Here is a 26,817-nt window from a genome sequence, read left to right as displayed (position 1 = left end):
TCAGCTTGGGAAGCATTCTACAGATGGCGAGCAAAAAAAGCCCACAATAAAATAAGTATTTAGACACTTAGGCCACACTGATACAAGTGTATCATTGTTATTATATTATACTGTATCAGCCTTTTAATTTATTCTTTTACATTAAAAGAACACAAGCAGACATTTTCATTAGACAACAAACAGTCGACCCAATTTGGACAGTGGATTCTTTTTTATTATTTGGTGTATTTGGAAGATTATCTGATTGAAAATGATTTCACATGTCTAATAGAAATCTTGACACCAGTTGGAAAAACTGTGACGTTAGCTCTGAAATCAGATGAAAGATCTGGTACTTGAATCACTTTCCATATTTCATGGAACCCAGAAAAGGGAAGTGGTAAAATGTGTTGAATGTGGTTTATATTTCTCTGTATATAGCATTTTTGCTTTCTTTGAAAGTAAAACACATCGCCGGTCAAAGGTCACTCGCTCTTTATTTAATATTATTTCTCATGTTTTAAAGTAATAAACACAAGTGTGACACAATTACGCTGTGTGACTAAAGAAAATCAAACAAATTATAACTCTGTTGTGTTATAGCACTGTACTGACCCGTTCTCTTGGCATTTTATCAAAGCAACTTATTGAGGCGTAAATAAATATTAGTTTTGAAAGAAATGAATGAGACCGTTATGTGACTAAAATGCAGACATATGCAGTCATGAAGAGATGCATTTGTTTTTCAAAATCAGCTTTTTAGACAGACTAAATTTACCCTTATAATCTACTTACTTTTTTAGACAAAGTTCTCGTTCTCATGAAAATCTGAAATCTGAGCATGGGGGCAGTCGTGGGCTAATGGGTGGAAAGTTAGACTTGTGACCAGAAGGTTGCCCGTTCGATTCTCGAGGCCGATGGGTAACGACTGAGGTGCCCTTGACCAAAGCACCTTGCCCCTCCGGCACTAAAGCAAGGTCGATGCACGACTTGTTGTGCATGTTTTCAATACTCTTTAGATGGGTTAAATGCAGAAGTCACATTTCGGGTATGGGTCACCATACCTGACATATAGGTCACTTTCAAAGTAGTGAACAAACAAACACCGAAACAGTTATATGTGTTCGAAAAAAACTTTCCGAAACCTGTACGATCGCTGGGGGAGTGTATCGATCACAGAAACACTACATAACACGCCAAGGTGACTGTTCCAAAGAATCTTAAATATTAGAGAGCTCTGATTTTAAAAGGCACATTGTTGTGATGATTTTAATATTAATCATAAGGAATGAATAGGTGTGTCCAAACATTGGACTTACAGAATCGAGTGTGACTAATCATCCCCAGAAAAGAATAAAATGTTTGAGACAGAGCGGCATGTTGTATTTTGATTCATCTGATGCATATTTGGGTTTCTGGACGTTAGCGCTTAAAGACCATTTTAACAGCCCATCAGTCTTATCACTCACTTTTATGCAAAGTGACTTAAAGAATAATAATTCAAGATTTGAAATTGTATGTAATGTTGTGTATTTATGCGATGTGTTCCACTTTTTTATTATGTACTGTCGTTTTGTGCTGTAGGCCACATCACACTTCATCTGCTCTGCGTTCCGCAGGATATTCCCTCCTGTATGGTGTCAGCCATTCTCTTTTAGACGCGTATGGAAATCTCTCATTAACCATAGTACCATTAATAGAAGATGACTTAGAGGCCATAGAAAACATGCACGCATGTTTGTTTCATCACATCCAGATTATGACAAACCCAGTTACAAAAATTTAGAAGAAAGCATGTGAGCAGTGACACTATGGTGACATCTTTATTTTATCTATCTGTGTTCTTTTGCACAGGCTTTCAAATTGGACTTTTAGCATTTGCGTTCATGCATATGCCTGTGCATTCAGTGAATGCATTTTTTGGTCAGTGTGCGTGTTCCTTGGGTTTCAAACCCACAACCTACAACCTTTGAGCTGCTAACGCAATATACTTTATCAATTGAGTTACAGAAACACCAACGTTTGTGTCTGATGATCCAACAAAATAGAACTTGAATTTACATGTAACGCTTAGAATAAACTTAAAAGTAAATCAGGGAGTTTCACAAGATTTGATCATCGCATGAGATGGAAGTAGTGATTAATAAATTAGTAGTGATTAATAAAGATTTCTGCAGACAAGCCAACGCTCTTCATTTCACCAACAACACATGTTCCGTCAATGAATGTGACATCCCAGTATGATAAATCAGACTTATCAGAGCAAAATCAGCCACAACGACGATAGCTATGATTTTATTTTTTTCGCGTTATGATTGTGAGATAACAGCAATCCTGTGACTTAAATATCCTTTTCGTGACTAAGCAGATACAGGGGTATAAAAGAGAGATGAATGACAGTGTATGATACTTTGAAGAGTTTGCTTTTCACTGACAGAAAAATACTGTGAATCTTCTCCATGGAGCCAAAAAAAGGTAGGGCTGTTAAATAACATCATTTTGTCTATTCTGGTTATTTCCAGAATGAACTAGATCCGTAGGTTCCTGCTTTATTGTCTGTGCTCAGAATGACTTTAACTTTTCTTGTTTTAGGACTTCTCAGCTTGTGGGTTTTGATCATGTTCCTGGTCGTGCCATACAGACCAACACATGGATGCAATGTTACGGCAAGAATATTGTTTACCAAATACAAAATGGATGATCTAAGAAATTTGTATGTAAGTTAGATTTTTTATTTTATTAACTAATGCAAAACTAAAGTTTTGACACCCAGGGCAATGTAAGAATTGTAAAGGGCAAATATTCTTACACTGAAAACTATATTTTTAAAAGATGTCTACTAATAACATGCTTAAATAAAGTTAATTTTGTAAGGGTTTTTTTATGTTTTATATTGTGACTAAATTGTTTTGATATTTATTATGGATTAATACAGTATATTCTATTAAGGCTGCTTATTTTGATGATATAACATTTTTGTGTCTGTCCCTTTTACTACAGCTCAATAACAATGTAGAAAACATAGGATTGTTGCCAGATCCGATTCCAGAACTTGACTTGAAAACACCCCTTTCAACTAAGGACAAAATCCAGAAAGGTGTCTGTGGATTTAGTTTTATTTCAGATGCGCTTGGTTTGATATATGACCACCAGAGAGACATACATGATATAAGAAACAAGATATTCCATGAAATCAACACTATGAAGCAGGAGTTGTCCCGTAACGAGAAATGTTTGAAAGAACAATGCAGAAATAAAATAAAGCCTGAATTCAATCGTGATGACACCTTTAGCCGTCTGCAATGGGGTCTCACTATTATAAAGTCTTCCATCGCTTTTATGGAGCAGTTAGGATTACACCTCAAACACCCTCATCATAGACACAGTTGCACTATTCACAAATGTGACAACTAAACCAGTCTTACGGGTAAATTTTTTGAAATTGAGATTTTACATAATTTGAAAGCTGAATAAATAAGCTATGTATGCTATTTACGAGTTGTAAGAATAGGACAATATCTGGCTGAGATACAGAAAATTGCCTTTATTAAGTTAAATTTTTAATCAGGGGCTCTGTTGCAGGCCATCTACTCACAAAAACAAAGTTTTATATATTGAAGGTAGGAAATTTACAAAATATCTTCATGGAACATGATCTTTACTTAATATCCTCATTTTTGGCAAGAAAAATCAATCATTTTGAGCCATATGATGTTTTTTTGTCTTTTACTAAAAATGTTCGCGTGCCACTTAAGACTGGTTTTGTCATCCATGGTCACAAATATGGTAAACCTTGTGCACCATACAGAGATTAACATCTTTCTTATTCCTGTATTATCGTATGAGATACACCGATACTAAATTTCTCCACCCATAGCCGATTATTCAGTGTGATATTAGCAGATACAAATTCTAAAGATTAAATGAAAAGTCCTTAACTTTCTAAAGGTAATTAATTCATATGAGGGCAATTAATATTGAACATTGAATTGGTGATGTTTCTTAACTTTTTTTAAATACAGAGCACACACAGGATACATTAGCCCTGATTATCGGCTGTTTTTAAACATTCGTCTGATTGCCGTTAGTGTGAAAAAATGCTTTTATCGATCGATACCAAGAATTGGCCAGTAGGCCTATATCGTTGCATATCTATTTACGTATAAAATATAGTTTTTATAACCTCCTTAGTTGAGAGAATATGTGGATTATTTTGATTTATTTGTGAATATATTTTTTACATCATAGAACTTCTATTTTTATTTATGAAAAAACATTTGGTAACTTATCATGTTTTGTAATGTTGTCTTTTAGAAGAGTATTTTTATACATTGTATCGTTTATTTTATGTATAGCAACAAAATTGCTATTATTTAATAAGTTATTTTGTTAGTAAAATACACTTGTGTTACTTATTCATAATGGTTTTCAAGTGTATATGTTGCAGTTTTTTCTATGTATCGTGACTCATTTTGATAATAAAGCAAATTTGATTATAAAATGCAGTTGTGTTGCTTGTTTTCTTTTTCAAGATTTATTTTTGGCATTTTTGCGTGTATTTGACAGACAGTGATTTTATGGAGAGGACAGGAAGCGCAGTGGATGAGCGAGGTGGGGTGGGGTCGGGGAAAGGACCACGAGCCGGAATTCGAACTCGGGTCGCCTGGGACGCACGGCTCCATTTGTCGGAGCACGAACCACTCGACCATCGGCTCCAACACTTAGCTATGATTTTCTAGTAGAACAACAAAATTTAAGTTAATATTCATTATTCAGAGGACACTGATCCTATAAAGCAGGGAAGCAGGTGGTCTGCCCCGTCAGCAATGTAATGTAATAGTCTCATGTGACTGCAATTAATCAAACTGTCATACTTGACCGTGAAAAAACTTGTTAATTTTCTAATTTCAATGCAGATGTTTTCTTTTCTTTTGAAATAACCAGGATGATTGATTGTTTAATAGTGGCCATGTATCCCCGAGTGAGTCTTCTACTTAGCCCATTGGCAGACAGACAAATTTGAGAAATCGACTGTAAAGTGAAACTTTTGATGGAACAATATGCATAACTCAAAGTTATTTTCTCTCAAATGTATCAGTCGTCTATTTGCAGGAAAATAAATCATTCATATAGTGATGTCAAGTACAGTTACGTTCAGATTTTTCTGATGTAACTTATTTTTGCTGAAGGTTAACCGGGAGACGCATTCTGATGTAATGCAAGATACATTACCTCATTTCTGTGCTCACATTTTAAGATGTCCTACCAAATACAGTAATATTTTAATTACAATTCCTGTAAATCTCTTATTTCCCTGTGATAGGTACTTTCATCGGCAGCACGTGCCTGGCCCAAAGATAACTTCCGGTCTGTGCTTGGTTTCAAATAACAATTTATTTTATATTTATATTCATTCAAATTCATATTTTATTATATATTACTTGTATTTAATTTAGACTACTCAAAAGTTGATCCATCGTATTTAAAGGGATGGTTCGTCTAAAAAGTAAAATTGTATCATCATTTACTTACCTCCACAAGTTGTTCCAAACTTGTATAAAGTTTCTTGTTGTGCTGAGCACAAAGACAGATATTTGGAAGAATGTTTGTAATCAAACAGTTCTAGGCTCTATTGCCTATTATAGCAGGGGGAAAAATAAGCATTCTTCCAAATATCTTCTTTTGTGTTCAAAGGAACAAACAACTTGAAGGAGAGAAAATGATGAAAGAAATGTAAAATTTGGATGAAATGTCCCTTCTTTTAGCATCTAATAAAAACGCAGTATGAGTTGTTTAATGTGATGGAAAAACACATTTAATGCAGGATAAGCCGTCTCAAGGGCATAATGTGTGAACTACCACCCTAGTCTACTATCAAAAATCACAATTTGTGAAATTTTGAAGTAAACGGTGTCCTGCATTTAAAGATTTAACAAAAATTTGTAGTCTTGTAATTTTGTTAAAAAAGTTAAAAACTTTTTTTATCATCACAAATTCAGATTGACCTGTATTAAATAGGGGTGTCAAAATGAATCGATTGTGTGTAGCATCGTGATGCAGGGGTGGATGATTCTGCATCGATGCAGTACTACAGTATTAAATCCTGAACATGCGTTTGCATTGGAAAATTGTATAACATTCCAGCTACTGAAAATCGTTGACTTTATTAAATTACATATATCAGTTTACAAGCAGGTTCTAAAAGAGCTCACATTTAATACACTACTCAACGATGGCCAACATCATGAAAAAGTCTTGAGGTGATGAGTGTGACAACACAATGCTGAAATCCAACCCAAATAAAATCTTGCGAAATGACCACCCTACAAGTCTTAATCTTAGAACAGGCAGAAAAGTGTGGAATCTTCAAATCGTTCATATATGAGGTAAAACTGAGAAAAGCTTATGTGGCATGAACTGCATTGTCCTTCAAGTCCTGTTGATCCATTTATTGTTCGTTTCAGGTCAACAGGAGCCCTGACTAGACCTCCTCCTTCGTTACATCAGCCAAATTTCCGATAACAGTCAGACAGGCTGCAGTTCCGGTGGACTCTCTCCATAGCAGTACTTGGCCTGCGGGTTCCTGTAAGTGTTTTCATGTTGGACGCTCTGAAACCAGACAACACCGATGTTTGTTTGTTTGTTTCTGGTCATGTTAACATGATCAACACACACACGTTCAGACAGAGCACTTCACTGTATTGACAAATCAAACGGGTCATTTATCAGTAGCGTTTGAATGGAGAATTGAGCGGTGTAATGAGCTGGTTATTTATAATGCATTGGGGGAAACAACTCACGAATCGAATTCGAGTTACCGAATTGAAGCGGTGTAACAAATCACAGGCTTGCTCAATGAACCACATGTCATCGCTTTCATCATGTTCAACTCAAAGTCAACTCTTTTTTTTTAGTTAAGACTCATGAGACTTCAGTGTAATATTAGTTAATGACATGTTGCGCCCTTGACACTTATATAGTACGTAAATGACAAAAAGCATTCATTTAGATTTTTCTACGACACTCACCTGTGAAGATGTGCGACATTTAGCCAGACATAACTCAAAATGATCTTCCACTGCAGTGAAGAGATTCTGGAAACCTTCTGCAGCTCGGTTCAAAAATCGCTCCAGAAGAGGTTGCTGATGAGAAAGAAACAGGAGAGATTGCTTTCTTAAAGGGAAGTTTCCAAACATGATACTACTTCTTTTATTCCAGGTCAGTGACAGAGATGGGGTGAATTGGGCAATATAACGTCTTTATTAATCACTCTTTTCGCCAATATGATGTCACCTCATAAAAATGAACTGCTATAAAACACTTATAGCAGTGATAATCACAAGTTCAGCCGTATTTATATTTCAAAATTAACTTTCGGTGAACATGCACGATAAAATTGCAAAAATATGCCAAAAACAGACAAAACACATGGCTTACATTCATTTCAAGTTTATTTATATAGCGCTTTTCACAATGTGCATTGTTCCAAAGCAGCTTTACAGGGGCAAACAGGAAAAACAGAAAAGGTAAACACAGCACAGTGTATGGTGTTTATAGAACAAGCAAGATCATTCTAATAAATAGTATCTAATTAATAAATAAATAAATAAATGCAGTCTGAAAATGTTCATGTTCATAAGTGAACAATGTTATTACCTTTGTTAAAGGGATAGTTAACTCAAAAATATAAATATATCATTGACACATCCTCCAACCTGTATGACTTTCTTCTGCCGAACACAAAGAAGATATTTTGAAGAATGTTGGTAACGAAACAAAATTGTCCCTATTGACTTCCATTGTATGGACATTTCTTAAAATATATTATTTTGTGTTCCATAGAAGCAATATTCAAAAGCACGTTTTAAATAACATAAGGGTAAATAAATGATGACCGATTTTTGGGGGGGTGAGCTATCGCTTATAGTTGTTGTCTTTTTCTAGAAGTTTAAGTGGTTATGAGTAAATCAAAAGCAAAGAGATTAGAATCTATAATAGATAAAGAGTGTGTTGCATTTCTAGAAGTTCCATTTTCAGCAAAATTTGTCTCCGGTTGTTAACCATGACACATCTTTCTCGGTAGAGATGTAACGATGTGAAAATTTCAGATATTGGTTATAGTGAACAACATCATTCTGATTATCAATATTATCACAATTTTATCATTATGTTCTGAAAATGTAAAAAAAAATACTGATGTAAACCATATTTTATATTGAGTGTACCTGTAAATGCACTTTTATTTGATTTACATCAAATAAATAACGTTAATTTTCCACATGGCAAATTGGGGGCATGAGGTAAAAGTTTACTAGTTCAGATTAAACAACGTCCTCCTGTGTTGTGAGAAATAGGTTGTTCTTTAGGACGTTCTCACGTTTCATGTTGCATCTACGTTATAGTCTTGATAACTTTGTTTGATGCTGGACATGTTTTTTCAAGCCGTAACACTGGTACGGTTTAACGGTAATTAACATATGACGCAGTAATTCTAACCGTTGGACGTTGATATCACGGTAAACCCTTAAACCGGTACATCCCTATCGCAACTACAGAACACGTAGTGACACATTCCTATTCTTGAGCTTTTGAAAGGAAGTGACATTTAAAAGAGAGACTTGATTATGTTTGATTCCGTAAGTGACTTAAAGACCTGGATTTGACATTGACAGACATGTACATTTTGGATCCGTTCTGGATTTCGATTACATTCTAGTACCACCCTCAGAAATTCCTGGATGAATGTAATTAAAACACTACAAATGGTTTGTGTGATGAGACAATACAGATATGTTGTCTACTGTACCTTATCAAGCTGGAGGCAACAGGAGACACAGAACTCGTAGACACTACAGCAGCCATTGGCCAGACAGCTTTTACAGACGTACTGAGTTGTGCTAGGAGCATTTACATTACAACATCCATTCACCAGTAAGTCCTTCCTCTCACATACATAACCTAAATTAGAAAAAAGAGAGATTCGGTTAAAGGTGGAGTGGTTGATTTGAAAAGGTTTAACCTTTAGCCTTCTAGGACTGAAATTATAATCCCGCCCTCTATGCGATTCGCCATCCAAAGCCACGCCTCCTCCAAACACATGAATGTATTTCGTAAATCTACACAACGAATTACAAACTTAATCCATTAAATTCTTCTCGAACCATGTACATACCTGTCCAAAAGAAAGAGAGCAACTATGGTATTGTCTTTAACAAGCATTGCCTGCCAGAGCTGTCTCTGTCGTGTAAAAGCTGAACTGATGATAATTCGAGTTTTTCCTCTTTCATGCTCCAGACGTTTTTTAATCACTGCTTTTTCAAAAACTGACTTTCGTTTTGAAGATTTATTCGTTGGCGGTTCTGCAGGAAAGTTTGATGTTGTTGATTGTCCGCCATTATCCCTACAGTGAAACAACGGACTTGAGCACGCCGCGGCGCTGATGACGTATGATGTCTAATGGTATGCAAAAGAATTGGCTGAAAATAAATGCATGACCAGTCACAGAGTTCAGCCAGAACGTTTTGATTGAGCAAACGTTTTTTGGTTCTACTCCTTTCATTGACGAAATATAAGTAAAAAAATATTATTTGACCACTATACTTCTTGATTGCTATCAGGATGTAAAGAGATTTCCAACCAACATGACAAAATATGTTTCTGGACAGGATCACCCACCATGCCTTTAAATGCCTTGATTATATTTCATTCAATGCAATGATATTCCTGCACCCGATGGTCAATTATCAAACGAACAGAGAAAACAGCGTACATCATACTGAAATAATCTTTTTACGATAACGCTCACTTATAATTCATTAAACTTTCGAATGACTCCAATTCCGTGGTACGAATAATCGTACCTTGATAAGTGCGGCGGCTGAAATCGATCGTAATTCAAAGAATTTACTTGACAGACAGAAAAATAAAAAAGAACCCTCTCTCTTTCTCGCAACAGGTAGTGGTCTAGCTTTTGTTAAACTTGTAACTTTGTATCAGCACCTATTGTATTATTGCTCCTGTATTACATCGCTCCCTGAACTCTGGATAGAAGCGTCTGCTAAATTACGAAATGTAATTTACATATCACGCCCTTATAAATTCAGGGTGTAGATGCCTCACCCCTAGATTTTGCGACATGGAGAAACGTAATCCAGCCAAATAGAGTACATTTTCTGTTTTCTAAATTGACTCTTTAGCCTCGAAAAGCGGAATCAAAGTTACAAAAACAAATAAACATTTGAAAAGACATCACTACTGCGGTCAACAGAGTTGGCGTAGTGAGCCGAACTGCAGCTCATCAGGTATGCATGTTTTATTGGATATGTATGTTTTGTAAATATCACCGCAAATTATTATTGTTCAGTATAATTTGTACGCTGAAAGTGTTGTTGTTTTAATTTTTTTTTGCATTTAAACAAAATTATAATCTGACTTAAATCTTGAAGAATTTTGTATGAGTTAGCCCGCATTAATGTGTTAATTTACAAACGAATGTAGAAAAATGTTTATATGTAAATGCGTGTAGTAGAGTAGGCGGGCCGAGACCGTGGTTCGAGTCCGGTGAGTAATTGTGAATTAGCGCCAGCTGTGCGCACACCGGGCTCGAATCACGTAGGAGATAGGGAGCATAAAAGGAACGAGCGACCGGACCGTCGAAGAGAGAGGACCGGGCCCGAACTTATGTTATGTTTGTATTTATATTTATGTTCATGTTTTGTTCGCCGGCGGTCGTCCGTGAGGGGCCGCCGGCTGTTATATTAATTTATTAAATGTTTGCCGGTTCCCGCCTCCTTCCTTCCATTTTATTGAGATTTATTACATTGGTGCCTAAAACCCGGGAGGAAGGAGAGACGTGCTGTCGGAGAGTCCTCGCCGCCGACTGGCCTCGCGGTGCCGGAGAGTTCGGGCAGCGCGGACGAAGGGCGTCCGCCAGTGGCTGCCCGAAGCGGTGGCTCTGGGGAAACGGAAGTGCACAGTGCGGCCACCGTCAAAGCTTCGGTGGAACGGCGACCTTTGCTGCCGCGCCCCTGGGTCGAGGTGGGGTGGCTTTCGTCCAAGTGGGAGCGGGGGGGTTGCCGCCGTCCGCCAGAGGCCGGAGCCTGTGTCCGTCCCCCGAGGGGGAGGAGCAGGGGCCGGAAGTGCCGGGTGAGCCACCGCCTGCCAGAGGCCGGAGCCTGCGTCCGTCCGCCCAAGGGGGAGGAACAGGGGACGGGGAACCCGCCCCGACTCCCGGATAAAGGAGGAGCCACCGCCGGCCGCCAGGGGGCCGTCCACCGAAGCCCCAGGGCCACCGCAAGGCACCGCGAAGGAGAGTACTCCGGCTGGTTGAGGAACGAGCGGCAGCATGTCGGGGAACCAGATTTTTTTTTTTTTTTTTTTCTCCCCTCTCTCTTTCCGGTCGCTCCGAGGGCTCCCGTCTCCGTTGTCTCGTCTCGTCGCTGCATACCCCCCACCCCCCCCCACGAGGGAGGGGGAGGGAGCTTGAACAGTCGCGGGGGTACCCCCCGGCCTGTGAGGGGTGATGGGGGTATGTAGTAGAGTAGGCGGGGCGAGACCGTGGTTCGAGTCCGGTGAGTAATTGTGAATTAGCACCAGCTGTGCGCACACCGGCCTCGAATCACGTAGGAGATGGGAGCATAAAAGGAACGAGCGACCGGACCTTCGAAGAGAGAGGACCGGGCCCGAACTTATGTTATGTTTGTATTTATGTTCATGTTTTGTTCGCCGGCGGTCGTCCGTGAGGGGCCGCCGGCTGTTATATTAATTTATTAATTGTTTAAATGGTTGCCTGTTCCCGCCTCCTTCCTTCCATTTTATTGAGATTTATTACAATGCGTTTAAAATTTTCTTTTTTTTAAGTGAAGAAAAAATGGTCTGTGGCAGGGGAGACAGATGCACATTTCCAAAGAGGATAGATGTTTAAAATCTAATGCTGCTAATCTTGCATTTCAGGCTGCTTAAATCAAGTACACAGAGTTTTATGTTTGCTTCATTATTTTTTTTCTCTTTCGGATCTTTCAGGGGCAGGACCATCAGTCTTCTCCCCCACAAATCAGCCTGGAGCCTGCCACACAAAGCCAGGGAACTATGAGCTGTGACCCAGTGTGTGTCTATCACACACCCGAGCACAAATATTCATTGCACAAATAAAAAAACGTTAAAGCAAGTGTGTTGTCCGTTTTCATTAATGCATATTTGTCAAACAAAGAAGCTATCACCTTGCAAATAGATTGACTTACACATTGCTTGTAATTATATTGATTGATGTAGTTTTTAATTTTGCTAAATTATTTTAGAAGTATCCTAAAATCTCATCAGTTTTTTAACCAAAGCAACCATTAACCTTGTATTTAAAAAAAATTAAATGTTCATATAATTAGGATAGAAAAGAAATACTTTATTAATGTTATGAGAATACGAAATCGCTTTGGAATCTATTTTTACATTTGTTATACTAAACGAATTTTTTTTAAATTGTTCCATTTGTCAAAAAGGTAAAGCGTACACGGATCCTTCACCTTATTTCAAAACTTGTGAACACGAGCTGAGACTTGATCGTAGTAACCGTTCACCGTCCATATTGATAAATGCCAAGTTTTGTGTGGAAGCAAGCGTACGCAGAGTTTTCTGGTGTACGATCGTTTGATAAATGAGGGCCTATAAGTGCAGCTTTAGCATCTAAATACCTTGTCATGTGTCAATGTGTGTTAGGGCCACAACTTTTGTCATGATAATAAAATGCATTGACTGTTTTATATTGACACCCTATGGTCCAACATTTTACATACCTTAGAATGAGCTATTCTATTTACATACACCGCAGGTCCCCTTACATGGAATTCAAAATGTTGTTACTCTCTACAGTAGCCCTAAACGTACAAACAGCTCTACAGACGTGTTTTCTAAATACGTTATTTCCTTCGACAAAGAAGCGAAAACATGACGAAATCTTAACGCCGTGTCAGCGACCGTAGTGCTTAGAAAGGGAGGGGTGTAGTGAGCCGCTGGTTGCAATTCACAACATCATTGCTGTATGCGGCTAAATTTCATACACTAGACCTTTACATAATGAATAGATGAAGGTGCCATATGTTTACCCAGTTCATCAGTGAGGAGATTTTTTCCCTGAATGGAGTTTCTGCACTGTGAAATCTGCCTGCTGCTGTTGCCCAGGTTGAACTTGACATTCCACTGGATGTGGTGATCCGAGTCCCTCACCTCCAGAGGGTCCGATCACGGATGGTTCGCTCTCCTGTATACAGCACACATCACATGCATTATTACAAATGAGTCAGATTTTTTTATCATATACAGTGTATTATTTAAATATATTTATTAATTTGTAGATTTTAAATCACTTCACAAAACGTAAACAACACTGGACCAGAAAAACCTCCAGTTTCAGTTTTTTAACATTACACAAACGTTTGAACACAATCCCCAAAAAACAAATATCTTAATTATATATGTAAGAATTAAAAAATGAAACTGGACGTGTTTCATGCTGTGTATAAAGTGTGTTTACTTAAGAAATGGTCTTTAAGGAAATCTGATTTTTTCTAAAACCGCAGATGGTTAGCTGACAAATAAACGCAAATGTCTCCTATGGTGTGACAGGAACAAAAAGAAAAAACTCTCAATGAAAATACATCTCTCTTATGCTATTTTATATTATAAATATTAATCAAATAAAATAATGCATTAGTAACAGTTTGTTTCCTACATTTTTGCTATGTCACACCATAGGACACATGTACAGTTTATTTTGTCAACGACCAGATGCAGATTTGGTGTGGACAACAATTTTAGATTTTGAAGATTTATATAGCGTGTTAGATCTGTTCACCCAAGTGTGACTTTGCACAGTAACGTAAAAATCTTTTGTTGGACCTGGGAAATGAATGTCCTTTGTCAACAGTCCTAACCTAAACAACACCCATAATCTAAACTCTGGCCATAACTAACCCCTAAAATCAACGTGAAATAATAGGTTGATAAGAATGATGTACACGTCCACTCCACTATATTAACCCCAAACCTAATCTTAGCTGACATAAAAGGTTCTCCAGGATCAACACTAATATTGATTCAGGAGCATCTCCCATAGCATGCACAATATACCTGTTTAAGGGTGCTGGTAAGGAAGTAAATGAGAGACAGGCCGAACACGACCCCCAGGACCCAACGCTTGCGCAAAAGCCGGCGCAACACCATGGATGCGTTCTTCTGGATGTGCACCAGATCCAGGTAATTCCGACCAAACTATTTAAATAGCACTAACGTGACCGATCTCAGACCGAGAGATCCGCTTAGCACAGCATCAGGTACGTCACTTTAACTCTGTCTGGTAGCGATCGAGGGAATTAAGGTTACCGTTATGCGACACAGGCCGACAATCGAATCATTCGTAGGCGATAGCTGGACAAACAGCACGTTTATCAACACTTAACCCATTTTATGCGTGAAATGTAAATAACTGTGGCAAAAAAATAGATTTGCGATGTTTTACTGACAGATGCCCGCAAAAACATAAAGCCGTTTGTCTGATCAAAGCGTTCGTTATATGCGCGTCTACTTCTAGTCACGATCGCGACAGTAATTGTAATAAAGTCTTAAATGACTTAAACAAAAAGAGTTGTATAAATAATAAGAAAGCCCAACAGCTTTCTCTATGCGGAAGTGTGTAGGAACGGCGCGTCGTGATTGGTCGCGCTGCGTGTGCACTTCCGGAAACAGACCGGGTCGCTTCCTGTCTTCGTTTTCCAGTCGATTGATTAGTGTTTCTTTGTTACTGGGGGTTTGTGATTGCGAAATACGAATAAAACATAGACGAAAAACTCATTTGTGGTGTTGTGTTTTAGGCCATGACAAAGGTAAGATCATTTTAAAGACATTTGATGGATGTTTGAGCGAGAGACATGTTATATTGGTCACTAAACGACTCATTTAAAGCAAACAGATTCGTTCAGTTTGTTTATTTTGTTATGCACATCTGAAGTATTTATGTTTGACGTCAAGCTTCACACATTTGATCCCAAAATGATTTCATTTTTCATTTCGAAGAATGTTATATAATTCACAAAGATTCACATATTTCTCTTCAGTTTTGGAGGTCCTGGTGATAAAGTGGGTGCCATGCAAAGACGCCACAGCAGCAACACGGAGGGCATGCCGCCAGAAAGGTTTACTTAGACTCAAAACCCTTGGCACACATTGTCAGACCAGGAGTTGAATTTGACACTAAATACTGTTGTTTCTGTTTGCTTTTACAGGAACAGAAGTCAGACTCTCGGTTCTGAGAGCAGTCTTGATGAAGGTGGCGTGTTTGACTGTTTGAAGCCAAACTCTCCTACATCCCCACAGCAGCTTTTCTCTGGTCTGGTGGGGGTCTCTGCTGGGAACGTGTCTTCGGATCCCTTCCAGGCTGCTGGGATTGTTCTGGGTTCTCCTCCGGACGTCTTTATCCAAATGGCGTCCTCGTCGAGGGAGGAAGGTTCTCACCGGACCGAGAACCCACCTTATCTTCCTCGGCCTCCTCAGCACCACCATCATCATCACCATCATCATCAATCCGGCCAACATCGATCCTCTCTTCTGCATGCGGCAACCTCCTCTGAGAGGCACGGGAGCAGGGATGACGGGGGTGAGATGTTTTAGAAACAGGGCCATCATGACAGATTATACTTATATTTAATATTTGAAATTTTTGTAATTGTGACTTTTTTAATGCCTGGTGGACTTCTAGTGAGTTTTTGAAAATGTGTGTCATTGTAATATACTAACAAATTTATTGAGTTTTGTTTGAGATGTTATAAAATCTAACAGCCTGTCATTTGATGTTGTCCCCTCAGGAGATGATACCTCCACCCCTGCTCCTGCTCTCTCTGAACTCAAATCTGTGGTCACATGGCTACAGAGAGGATTTCCATTCATTCTCATTCTCCTTACCAAAGTCTGCTTCCAGCACAAGCTCGGTAACTATTCTTGATCAACAGTACACACTAAATGTCCAGGAGTATATGAACACCGGCTATTTTAGCTACTAGGTACACCTTTTTCTAACATGTGCATAGGCATGGGCCGGTATACGATTTTGACGGTAACCTTAAGCCAAACTATCACGGTTTCATGGTATTGCGGTTGCAGCTTTAAAATGTGTTCTTTTAAATGTCTGGGTAAAAACATTGAACACAATATATTTTATTTTTAAGCAACACAAAATATTTGGAACCGTGGTGATTGATCCAACTATGAGATATCGATTGTAGATCTTATAGATCTAAACTTTGAGTCCAGTTTCACTAGATCTCTCTCCGTCAGGAACAAATTAAACATGGAAATATCAACTCCGTTATGAGTCAATCCTTTAACCCAACCACCAGGGAGATATAGAGTTGAAGGGAAAAACAGCAGGCAGGACAGAGAAATGATTTATTGAATAATCTCAGTTGTGCGTTGATGCTCAGTCAAGCTCTGTCAAACTTCGTCTGACTAGAAACAGATTCAATATGTGCTTTTAACCATTCAAGATAACAGTATCAAAACATTGTCTATTATGGACCTTGAGATGCAGACCAACGGATACTCATATCAGCATAAGACACAATACAACTCCCAACGAGGTTAAACAACAGGAAAGTAAGGAACAAATAATATGAATAGAAGTAAATAATAAAATAAATGAATGAATACATATGATGAATACTGTAATAAATGAAATAGAATAATAAAATGAAATAAACAAGTGTATGTTTCTATCCAGATCTATCAGTGGTAAACATGTACAGTATGTCAGGTTAAATCACTGCTTACCCAACATTTTGAAATGATGGCACCCCTTTCTAGTCTTCTTTTACATGCATTTCCAGCAATTAAACTTGCATGCATTCATCCATACATATATAAATATAAATTAAGTGCACAACTTCACAATAGGTGACACTCACATGTCATCAGATCAGATGTTTTAAACATTCATTCATTTTAAAGTTCAGTATTTTCTTTATATTTTAAACAGCTTTCACAATTAATTAAGAATAAAAAAAATAGCACAGAAACTGATGGTTTCCTGCCCTTTCCGTCTTTGATAAAACAGCTCATACCTTCGGAACGGTATAACAGTAACTTTTAGTGGTTTTAAAATCATGACTTTTCCAAACCGTGGTATACCTTGAAACTGGTGTTCGGCCCATGCCCACATGTACATATCGTTGATTATTATTCCTGTAGTTGGTGGAAAGGCCAATGTCATGGGTTTGTACCCCAATGAGCTCACAAACTAATCAGATATCTCTGACAGATACATGTTAATTTATTTAAATGTTCCACATATGAGTGTGATGTGGACATACTTTTGTGTACCATAATCTTTTAATTGGGAGTTTTCATAGTTTTTCTATATATTTCAGGTATTGCCATTTGCATTGGAATGATCAGCACATTTGCCTTTGCTAACTCGTCTCTGAAGCACCAGGTTGCATTGCGGGTAAGATATTTTTTTTTATATATGGAGGTTCGGTGATTACAAGTATAGTCCAATTTAATAATTGATTTAAAATGCTTCGTTAAATCAAACGGCATAATCGCTGTTCTGCATTGGCTGTTTTTTTCATGAACCTCTGTTCATATCCTTGTTGGTGTAATTGAACATTTGCGTTGTTTTTTGGAAACTAAACTGTTTTTATTTGATAAATATTGAGTGTTTGTTCTGTTTGCTATGTCTTATTGTGTTTGGATGTATTTAAGGAGGAGAGGTCTGTGTTTACAACCCTCTGGATTATGATCTTTCTTGCTGCCAACATTGCGTATCTCTACTACACTTTCAGCCCTGAACAACTTCACAATAGGTGACACTCACATGTCATCAGATCAGTTTCAAACATTCATTCATTTTTAAGTTTGCTATTTTCTTTATATTTTCAACAGCTTTCATTTACTTCATGTTGTCATTTTCAGATTGATGTCTCATTTTTTGTTAGTGTATAGCAGCATTTGTGAGTATTTAGTATCATTTTTAATCATTAATTTTAAACAAATCCACAATTTTTTTTTATTTTATTCACATTATTCATTTCTTTTGTTATCTCTTTTGTCATTTTGTTATCTATTTTTAATCTCTGTATGCTGAAATCGTGTATTCAAATGAATTTTATGTTTCTTTCAGCCTTATTTTTGCCAAGCCGAACATCGACAGCTTTAATTTCTTTGACCTGATCTGGGTTGTAGGGATAACAGATTTTGTGCTGAAATATTTCACCATCGAGCTCAAATGCCTCATTCTCTTCCTGCCGAAAATGATCCTTGCTTTCAAGTCCAGGGTAAGACAGCATTCATCATGAGTTGCTTTGCCTGACCAATCTAAAATGGTGAAATATCTGCAGATGAATTCATCACAAAATATGTTTATATGTTACATAGCCTTGTTTAATACTGCTTTGATGAAAGTACACAGATAAAGACTGTTGCTTAATCGCTTTTGAGAGGGCAAATTCTTGGGGCTTCTTTAACATTTAAAACTCCCACATTTTTGCAATGCATTATTTTTTGCTTTTGTGCCTAGAAAGCAGTTTTATTTTATTTGTGCCTAGATGGCAGTTTTAACTTCCTGCACTTTTCGATCTCCAAGACTTCACCTTTTACAGATAAAGTGTGATGAGATAAGATGAGCTTAGAGGATATCCCTGCAACTCAATTCCAAGACACCAGTTTAAACTGGGTACAACTGGGAAGTAAAACGAAAAAAACGAAAAATAATGAGCTGCATCACCCTGCCTGCATGATTGGCTGCATGGAAGGCAGCGTGTGAGCTCATTGGCCCAGTGGGGCTAGGATGAGGTCATCTCTCTGTGGGACACACACACTCGCACAAACGCACACAATGGCATTCGTTGACACCGTTGCTTTAGTTCTGTATTGGCGGTTTGTAAACACATTTCACTCTTTCAACATACACGACTGCATGTCTTTGTTTGACTTTATTCTCTGCCAGGATATGGATATTTAAGCTTCCACACAGTTTCTGTTGCTCTGAAGATCTGTTCCAGGAACTCACCACCGCTGTTGCTCTCCACATCCAGCTATTATCTTCACCCCAATCATCTCCGCCCCACGAAAGCCAAACATGCACACAAACACGCATTTTCCACCGTGCCCGGTGGCACAATTTCAGGGAATGATGTCATGGTCAATGTGTCAAGCTTGCCGCTGATTTCCCTGCCCAGTATCACCACAAATACAGAATCACAACACATACACGTGCGTCCGTACATGTCTGTATAACCTCTTGCATAATCGTAGCAACAAGCCTCTTCATGTCTGTATGTAATCACAACGTCCATAACACTTGAGTGCATGTGGATGGACTGTGGTCGGCCTTACCGCCGGCGAACAAAACAATAAATACAAATACAAACATGTACGGGCCCGGTCCTCTCTCTTTGATTGTCCGGTCGCTCATTCTCTTATATGCTTCCGATCTCCTACGTGATTCGAGCCCAGTGCGCACACAGCTGGCGCTCTTTAACAATTACTCAGCGGTCTCGAACCACGGTCTCGCCCCGCCTACTCCACTACAATGTCCATTTTTGTTTTTCTTCCCATTCTTGACAAAGGCAAAAGCTTTTTTACTTCAATTGTAGCTATAAATAGAACACTGTACACAAAACAAATGACACAAATTGACATTCAGATCTTTATGTGGTGCCACAAAGAATTTTGAGAAAATTAATTTCAAGTCTCCACTGCTATCATAGGTTATATAGTGATTTGTTGTAATCATGTAAATATGACTTTGACGGAAGAGTTTAGTAGAGTAGTTTACTTCAAAATATGTCCCCATTGAAAAATTAAACATAAAATATTAAAAAATATTTTTATTAAAAATAAAAATGACTAAATTTTGATGAAAAGTCTGGAAATGATGAAGAGAAGAGGCGAGGATAGATACACAACAAGAGCCGTTTTCAAACCAGAGCACAGCAGCTCTGGGCCTAAATATATTTGCGAACCGCTCTAACGATGACCAATAAAACGGCAAACGCTTTCACACCCTAAAGGACCTCCTCAAGTGTTCGATAATTATTTGATCTTTCGTTGCTATTTGGAATTCACACGCACGGGTTGTTAGTGCTAGGAGTAAATGATGGTGTTTCAGTAGCTGGATGGATTCCAGCTCCAGTTTGTCTAATCGCTGTAGGTGTGAGCGAGTGCAGGACTGCGGGGACGCTGGCTAAGATGAATTGCTTGCATACGGAGGTTACAGATCTCTGTCAGTCAGCTAGCAAGCTCCCCAACAGGGTGATTAATCGCTGTCAGGTGGAGTCCAACAAGTCATTATGCATCCTGTGCAGCGGCCAGCATCTGATGCGACCGATTACAACTTAAGACATAAGATTGTCTACTTTAGAATTAGATGTGAGCCAGAATTGACTCCGAAATGGAGTCATTTGTAAATAATTTGAATAAACTTGATTCACACAGCCCATTCATTTATAAACATGTCAGGAAATTCCTCCATTGCTTTTCTGCGTGTATCTCACGATTACTTGAAGAGTTTTACATTAAGTTGCTTTTCATTCGATTGCAGTTTAGTGTAGCAGTTAAATCTTCCTATTTCAGCCAAAATTTATTTTTAAGGTTTGTGCATATGTGTTTATGTTAAGAATATAAAGTTAGATTTAGGTGATATTTTAGTTTAAATTTGAAATGTATGTATACTTTGAAAGTATATGTAAAGTGGTTATTAATTGTGTTTATAATACTGTCAGTTCTGGTCCTTGATTCTGATTGGCTGAGTTCTAAGCCGTTATAAAATACCCCGATATATAAAGGCTGACCGCACCACATAGCCTAAATATAATTTTATTTACTTTATTTTATGAAACGTTGCTAAGCGTATGGAGTAACCTTTTTATAAAAGCAGTAAGCCCCAGGAAGCAGTGTGTTACAGTGCATTTTATAACAGCTACAGGGTTTTAGGCACTATGCTTCGCGTCATGTCAAAACGCCCTTAGTGTTGCTTGTGTAATCAAGCTGAAGAAGAAGCTAGTTGTTTATGCTGACAGAGAAGCAATGATTGCAGCAAATAAATAGTGACTTGTTACAGCTTGAGTTGTTAAATATCAACGAACAAATAATTAATATAGATAATTAAGTTTTTTGACCTGAGGGTGGTTCAAGCAGATCAATCACAGCGCTTGCAGACCAATCACAGCGCTTGCAGTCCATGTCGAATCGACACATTGTTACAATTTTCTGCGCGTCAGGCTACGCAGAGCTACATACAGCCTGCGACATAGGTCCAACACGGGACTATAATGTACCGAACAGCTAAACTGATAAATAATTGTTATAAGCTAATTGTTGCATAACAGGGCAAGAAGACCCATCGCTCTAAATATGCAGCTTTAAATATGATCAACAGTAATAGAAAATAATCAACTGTTAATGGCTCCATAAATTCTTCAGGACAGTGAACAACGAATAGATTCAGGCTTTAAAGTCTACGCATTGGCGTCCTTGGTTGTAAATTTTGGTAGCATTATAGTTTTGTTGTGTCTCTGCTTAGTGTACACGCTAAAGACAGAGCTGCATGTAAAGCTATGAGAGATGTCCTTTGACACTGTAATCAGATGAGTTTTGCATTCATCCGCTTCTTTTCTAATGTTATGATTAGGGTTTGGGTTGTGTGGGCTTGTCAAATGTTGGTAGCAGGTGTACTGTGTTGATGCCAGTTTTGTTAGCTGTGCAGTGAAATTGCCAGCAGAGCGTTGGACTGCCGCCATGTTCCCCCACACCCAATGTCACAGCATCTTTAAAGCTTGAGGGTAAGATGTTCACAGTTAATGAACCAAGTACCAACAGATGAGATGAAACAGAGAAATGGTTCCAATTCAGCTTGTCAAAAGATATGTGGTTTGAAGAACAGACACAAGATGATGATATTAAAACATTGTCGCTCTTTTTGTACAAGGATTATTTAGGGATTGGCTGTCAAGGCCGGGTTAGTTACATTTACATGTATTCGTTTGGAAGACGCTTTTGTATAAAATGAAGTACAAGTAGCATTTAATATTTTGTCAACATTTGCTTTAAATGAGAATAACATTTATAACATAAATGAGAATTTTGACTGCCGGTGCTTATTCAAACTCCTGGTGTTCATCATTTCAAACAGATAGTGGGTTGTAATTGGATGTCTGTTTTGACAGAGTATGACACACACTCATAAAACATTTATATCACATTTATGTTTGTAATAGATTTATTGTTATGTTTATTATGATATAATCTATTCTGATGGATATATATATATTGATATCGTTTATATATATATATATATATATATGGATTTCTATATATTTTTTTTATATATGTAGAAGTTAAGGCTCCGGTTCCGTACCTTTTGAATACATTTTTCCCACATTTTGGTGGGAGATTCTCGAGGTCTCACGGTTCTGTTCCTGTACTGTTTTCCATCCAAATTATCAAAACTTCTCGTTTTCTAATGAAAGAAATGGTAATAATGGCAGCATTCTAATTTCACAATACTGTAATCTTCATCTTCAGATCAGTTTTTAAAAATCATGATAAATATTTCATGAACTTTATAGATATTTTTCGTGCATCATCTCTCTTATCGGTGTTGATCAGAGGAAGTTGATCAGAAAATATACAAAAATGCCTTACTCGACACACTTTCAAATGTTTATCTGACCAAAACATTAGTGATAAGCCATAAGGAATTGCTTCATGACATAAATCTTGTGTTTCTTTTGATCAGTGTGTAGATATGAGAGGTCTGCATCTGTTTGTGACTTTGCAGGGGAAGTTTTATATGTTGATAGAGGAGCTGAGTCAGCTATTCAGAGCGTTGGTTCCCATCCAGCTGTGGTACAAGTACATCATGGGAGAAGATCCCTCCAACAGCTACTTCCTGGGTGCCATGCTGATTATCATCTACAGTCTGTGCAAGGTAGTTATCTGATTCAGTCTATTAAAAAGTAGCAATGGTGATGTCATCACCTGAATTATGTATTTTTTGTAAACCACTTCAAATGCTTTATTTTTTAAAAACATGATAGTCATAAATTCCGAACATTCATACAGAAAGGTATGGGGGTTGTCCCAAAATGGTCTTGGCTCTGCAAGAGGAGTTAAAGAGACATTTCATCCACAAATGTAAATTCTGTCATTTACTCAACCTTGGGTTGTTCCAAATCTGTATTCATTTCTTTGTTCTGCTTAACACAAAGGAAGATATTTGGAAGAATGTCAGTGACCAAACAGATCTCATCCACCATTTACTGCCAAAGTAGGGAAAATAAATATTATGGGAGTCAATGGAGGATGAGATCTGTTTGGGTACTGACATTTTTCCAAATATCGTAATTTGTGTTAAGCAGAACAAAGACATTTTACAGGTTTGGAACAATCTGAAGGTGAGTAAATAATGACAATTAAATTTTGGGTGAACTATCACTTTAAATTTTTTATTGCTGTTGTTTGTGTGTGTTTTTTTTCCAGTCGTTTGATCTGTGTGGAAGAATATCTGGCATTCGTAGAGCATTTGTTATTCTCTGCAGCTCACAGGTGAGTGCAGTAACCTGTCTTGACATATAAAAGGTAAACAAAGACAAAAGATTGTTTACATAAAAAGTGCATTTTAGAAACATCCAATCATTTCTAGCGTTATTTCTTTATTTTTTGTAAGAATACTTTGTTTTGCTCACTTCTTGCTCACACTTTATTAACTCTTGTTCATGTTTTTGCCTATGTTTGTGGGTCTTGTAAAAAGTAGACAAAAAAATATATGTAAAAAACACATACAGAAACATACAAGGTGAATATTTGTCAGTTGCCTTTGTTGAATCACATTTATGAAAAAACGATTAATGCATCCAAAATAAAAGTATTTGCATAATGTATATCTGTGTACTTTGCATATTCATTTTGTATTATAAACACAAACACATCAATATTTCATTAAAATGTAGATATTTATTTTCATTTATTTTATTTTTCTGTGATTAACGCGATTAATCACACATATCATTAATGTTTTTGAACATACTTTTTCATTCTAATAATTTCACATTTATTCTCCAAATAAATGTAGAAAACAGATTTCTGTAACAGCATCATTTTATGAATGAAGGCATACCTTTTTATAGCAGTATTGCAACTGATGTCTCTATTAAATTCTTTTTTATTTATTTTAACATTTATTATAGTAATTTATAGCTTTCCTGTAGTTAGCAATGCCAATGTCATGGGTTCGATCCCAGGGGATTGCACATAATGAGGTACAAATGTATAATAGAATGCAATGTAAGTCGCTTTGGATAAAAGCGTCTGCCAAATACATAAATGTAAATGTAGTCATTCAACAGTATAATTGAGAGCTATCATGTCTTACGGGTAGGAAATATAAAGAAATTTAATGAAGTTCTCAAACACTTTACAGTCTTTAATGCATAATTCGAAATTAAAAACGAATCTGCATTAAAGCTACAAAACACATTGAATTGCTCTTTTCTTTTGTTCTTTGATTCACATTAGTGACAGGAGTCACAGCAGCATGTTTAAGATTGCGGCCCCTTTAAAAGCTTTCTCACTATGCAGATCTGAAACCTTTCCCATTTTCACAACTCTTTGCATTCATTTGAGATTTTATTTGAAATGGTGAAGTCTGCGCTTACGAAAATGCTAGACAAACGGGCTTTCTGGCATAATCTTGTGTGGTTTTGTTCATTCAAGCACGAAAGAGAACTTAGTACTGGATGCACTATCTTAACGTTGGCAGCCCTAATTTATTGATATATCTTACATTTTTTAACATGATATAACATATGTTTTTGTACATACAGAATTAATATGCACAGTACACAGACATATATTATGTTAACACAAATTTTATTCTGGCCGTGATTAATTGTTTGACAGCTCTTAATTTTTTTTAACCTTAAATATGTCTGAGGTTGAGAAAACAACAATTTGCACAATTTGAAGTAAACGTTAAAAGCGGTCCTACAGATTAGACCACCACACAAAGGTTAATAAAAAAACACAGCATTTAAGGGATGTACAATGGATTGTTTGTTGTAGTACACATCAAGGCGGTGGGAAAGATCACCCAGTGTGTGTGTGTATGTATGTGTTTTACAGAGCTATGGTACAAGAGCCAGTGCTCAGCAGTGCAATGAGGTGGGTGACGTGTGTGCAATCTGCCAGGCTGAATTCAAAGAGCCAATTGCGTTGCTTTGTCAGGTAAGAAACTTTAAAAACAGAAGTTCTTAACCCATTTTCTACTTTTTTGTAAGTAGATATCCAAAACATTTTGATAAAGGCCATAGTGTTGACTGGTTAGCTGGGGATTGAACCCATAACTTTCCTAAATGTTTACTATTTCTATAGCATGTGTTCTGTGAAGAGTGCTTATGTCTGTGGTTCGACCGGGAGAGAACGTGTCCGCTTTGTCGGTCAACAGTGGTGGAAACACTTCGTAACTGGAAGGATGGGACCACGTCCGCTCACTTTCAAATATACTGATCAGGAGTACAGTCGATTGACAAAGATGCTGTGGTCCATTTTAAACATGTTTATGATGCATAAAAAGTTCCACCATTTATCCATCAGTTATGTAAATAATAACATATTCATTTAAAGCTATTTAAAAGCATGATAATCAACAGCTGTTTAGGAATGTATTTTTATTTATTGAAGCTATTAAACTATCTGGGGTTTATTGTTTTCTTTTCATCACTTGTTTATTAAGGCCAGGAGACATTTTATTGTTTTCTGTAGTGACACAATAATCTTATTGCTTTTTTTTAATGGCAGCAATATGATTTATAAACAATACATGTTCTTTATCAAACAAAATCGGTTCAAACCTGATAAATCAAAATTCAAGTGACACATGGCCAGATTTATATAATTAAAGAGCTAATTTGCAAAAACAGATAACTCTGTTTTTTCAAATGTTCATAAATCATGTTTTTTTTTATTATGCATTCTAATTAATATCATTCAGATTGCAGTTGGGTTGAACTACAGCCAACGCATAAAAACACAATGTTATCTTCAAATAAACTCTTCATATGTATCCTCTTACAACAGCTTTGAATGGGGATAGGACATCAGATTTGATCTTTCCATTTTATTTATCACATTTATTCTCTGTGTATATATTCAAAGCTTTTTTATTTTCATAAATGACAAAATTCACAATATCAAAATAGCAGAGGTAAAACATGTTTAAAACACATGATAGTAACGTAAACTATAAAAGATTGTAGCTTATGTAAACATCAGTAGCATGCCCTTTGATTCACAATTCCCATGAAATCTCATTCATGACAAATTTCTAGATTTAACACTGTCACAAACAATCAAGCCAGAAGCCCTTTATAAAAAGTTCTAAAAAAAGGATTCGTCTTCGTTTGTCATCCATGTCAAAATACACTTGAAATCATTCTACAGTATAAATATGTCTTCCGTTCAGAATAGTGCGGTAAAATGTTAGGACAATAAATATCTCATAAAAACATCAAAAAATAATCAAAATCACAGCTCCGATATTGAATGGCATAGTTACAGTAGCTTATAACTAAACGTTACAGTGCATTTCGCAGAGGAGAGGATTTGGTAACAGTGTTTCTGGTAGTGCTCCTCTGATGTTTGACCTTCAATCATATTTTAAAATTTTACTCTTTTGCAAATGGTTGCTTATTTGCATATCGAAAGCACAAACCCCCTCAATCCCTACTGGGATGTCTTGCAAAAACAACAAGATCTCAGCTGTCATGAAAGGTCATCGAAGTTGAATCGAGTCTCCTA

General features: G+C 37.2%; 2 protein-coding genes across 3 annotated transcripts; one reads left to right on the top strand and one right to left on the bottom strand.

Moving 5' to 3' along the window:
* Positions 1 to 6,124: 6,124 nt before the first annotated feature.
* On the bottom strand, positions 6,125 to 13,212 carry spring1 (SREBF pathway regulator in golgi 1; the record flags this gene model as incomplete). Its single annotated transcript, XM_056747040.1, has 4 exons — positions 6,125 to 6,588; positions 7,008 to 7,121; positions 8,786 to 8,937; positions 13,077 to 13,212. Coding segments are annotated over 4 exons (486 nt in total), but the record flags the coding sequence as incomplete, so codon positions are not given.
* A 330-nt stretch (positions 13,213 to 13,542) lies between these two features.
* rnft2 (ring finger protein, transmembrane 2) lies at positions 13,543 to 25,721 on the top strand. Of its 2 annotated transcripts, none has more exons than XM_056746409.1 (11): positions 13,543 to 14,226; positions 15,084 to 15,161; positions 15,252 to 15,622; positions 15,831 to 15,953; positions 17,388 to 17,464; positions 17,725 to 17,825; positions 18,143 to 18,296; positions 22,802 to 22,951; positions 23,503 to 23,568; positions 25,144 to 25,245; positions 25,393 to 25,721. In XM_056746409.1, exons 1-11 carry the CDS (start codon positions 14,129 to 14,131, stop codon positions 25,525 to 25,527), a joined length of 1,455 nt encoding a protein of 484 aa, XP_056602387.1. In that variant the 5' UTR covers positions 13,543 to 14,128; the 3' UTR covers positions 25,528 to 25,721. The 2 variants fall into 2 exon arrangements, with proteins under 2 accessions (XP_056602387.1, XP_056602388.1); XM_056746410.1 differs by having other exon boundaries at positions 14,090 to 14,852.
* The last annotated feature ends 1,096 nt before the right edge of the window (positions 25,722 to 26,817 follow it).

This window comes from Triplophysa dalaica, chromosome 4 (genome assembly GCF_015846415.1).
Source record: "Triplophysa dalaica isolate WHDGS20190420 chromosome 4, ASM1584641v1, whole genome shotgun sequence".
Lineage (NCBI taxonomy): Eukaryota > Metazoa > Chordata > Actinopteri > Cypriniformes > Nemacheilidae > Triplophysa > Triplophysa dalaica.
This window is presented reverse-complemented; position numbering and strand designations above follow the sequence as displayed.

Bases quoted from the DNA above. Each gene is read 5' to 3' on its own strand.
- rnft2 (XM_056746409.1), top strand. From the start codon at position 14,129: ATGAGAGACAGGCCGAACACGACCCCCAGGACCCAACGCTTGCGCAAA. The intron at 15,162-15,251 runs GTTTACTTAGAC...TTGCTTTTACAG, and splicing joins GAGGGCATGCCGCCAGAAAG to GAACAGAAGTCAGACTCTCG. The intron at 17,826-18,142 runs GTGACACTCACA...TGTTTCTTTCAG, and splicing joins CCTGAACAACTTCACAATAG to CCTTATTTTTGCCAAGCCGA.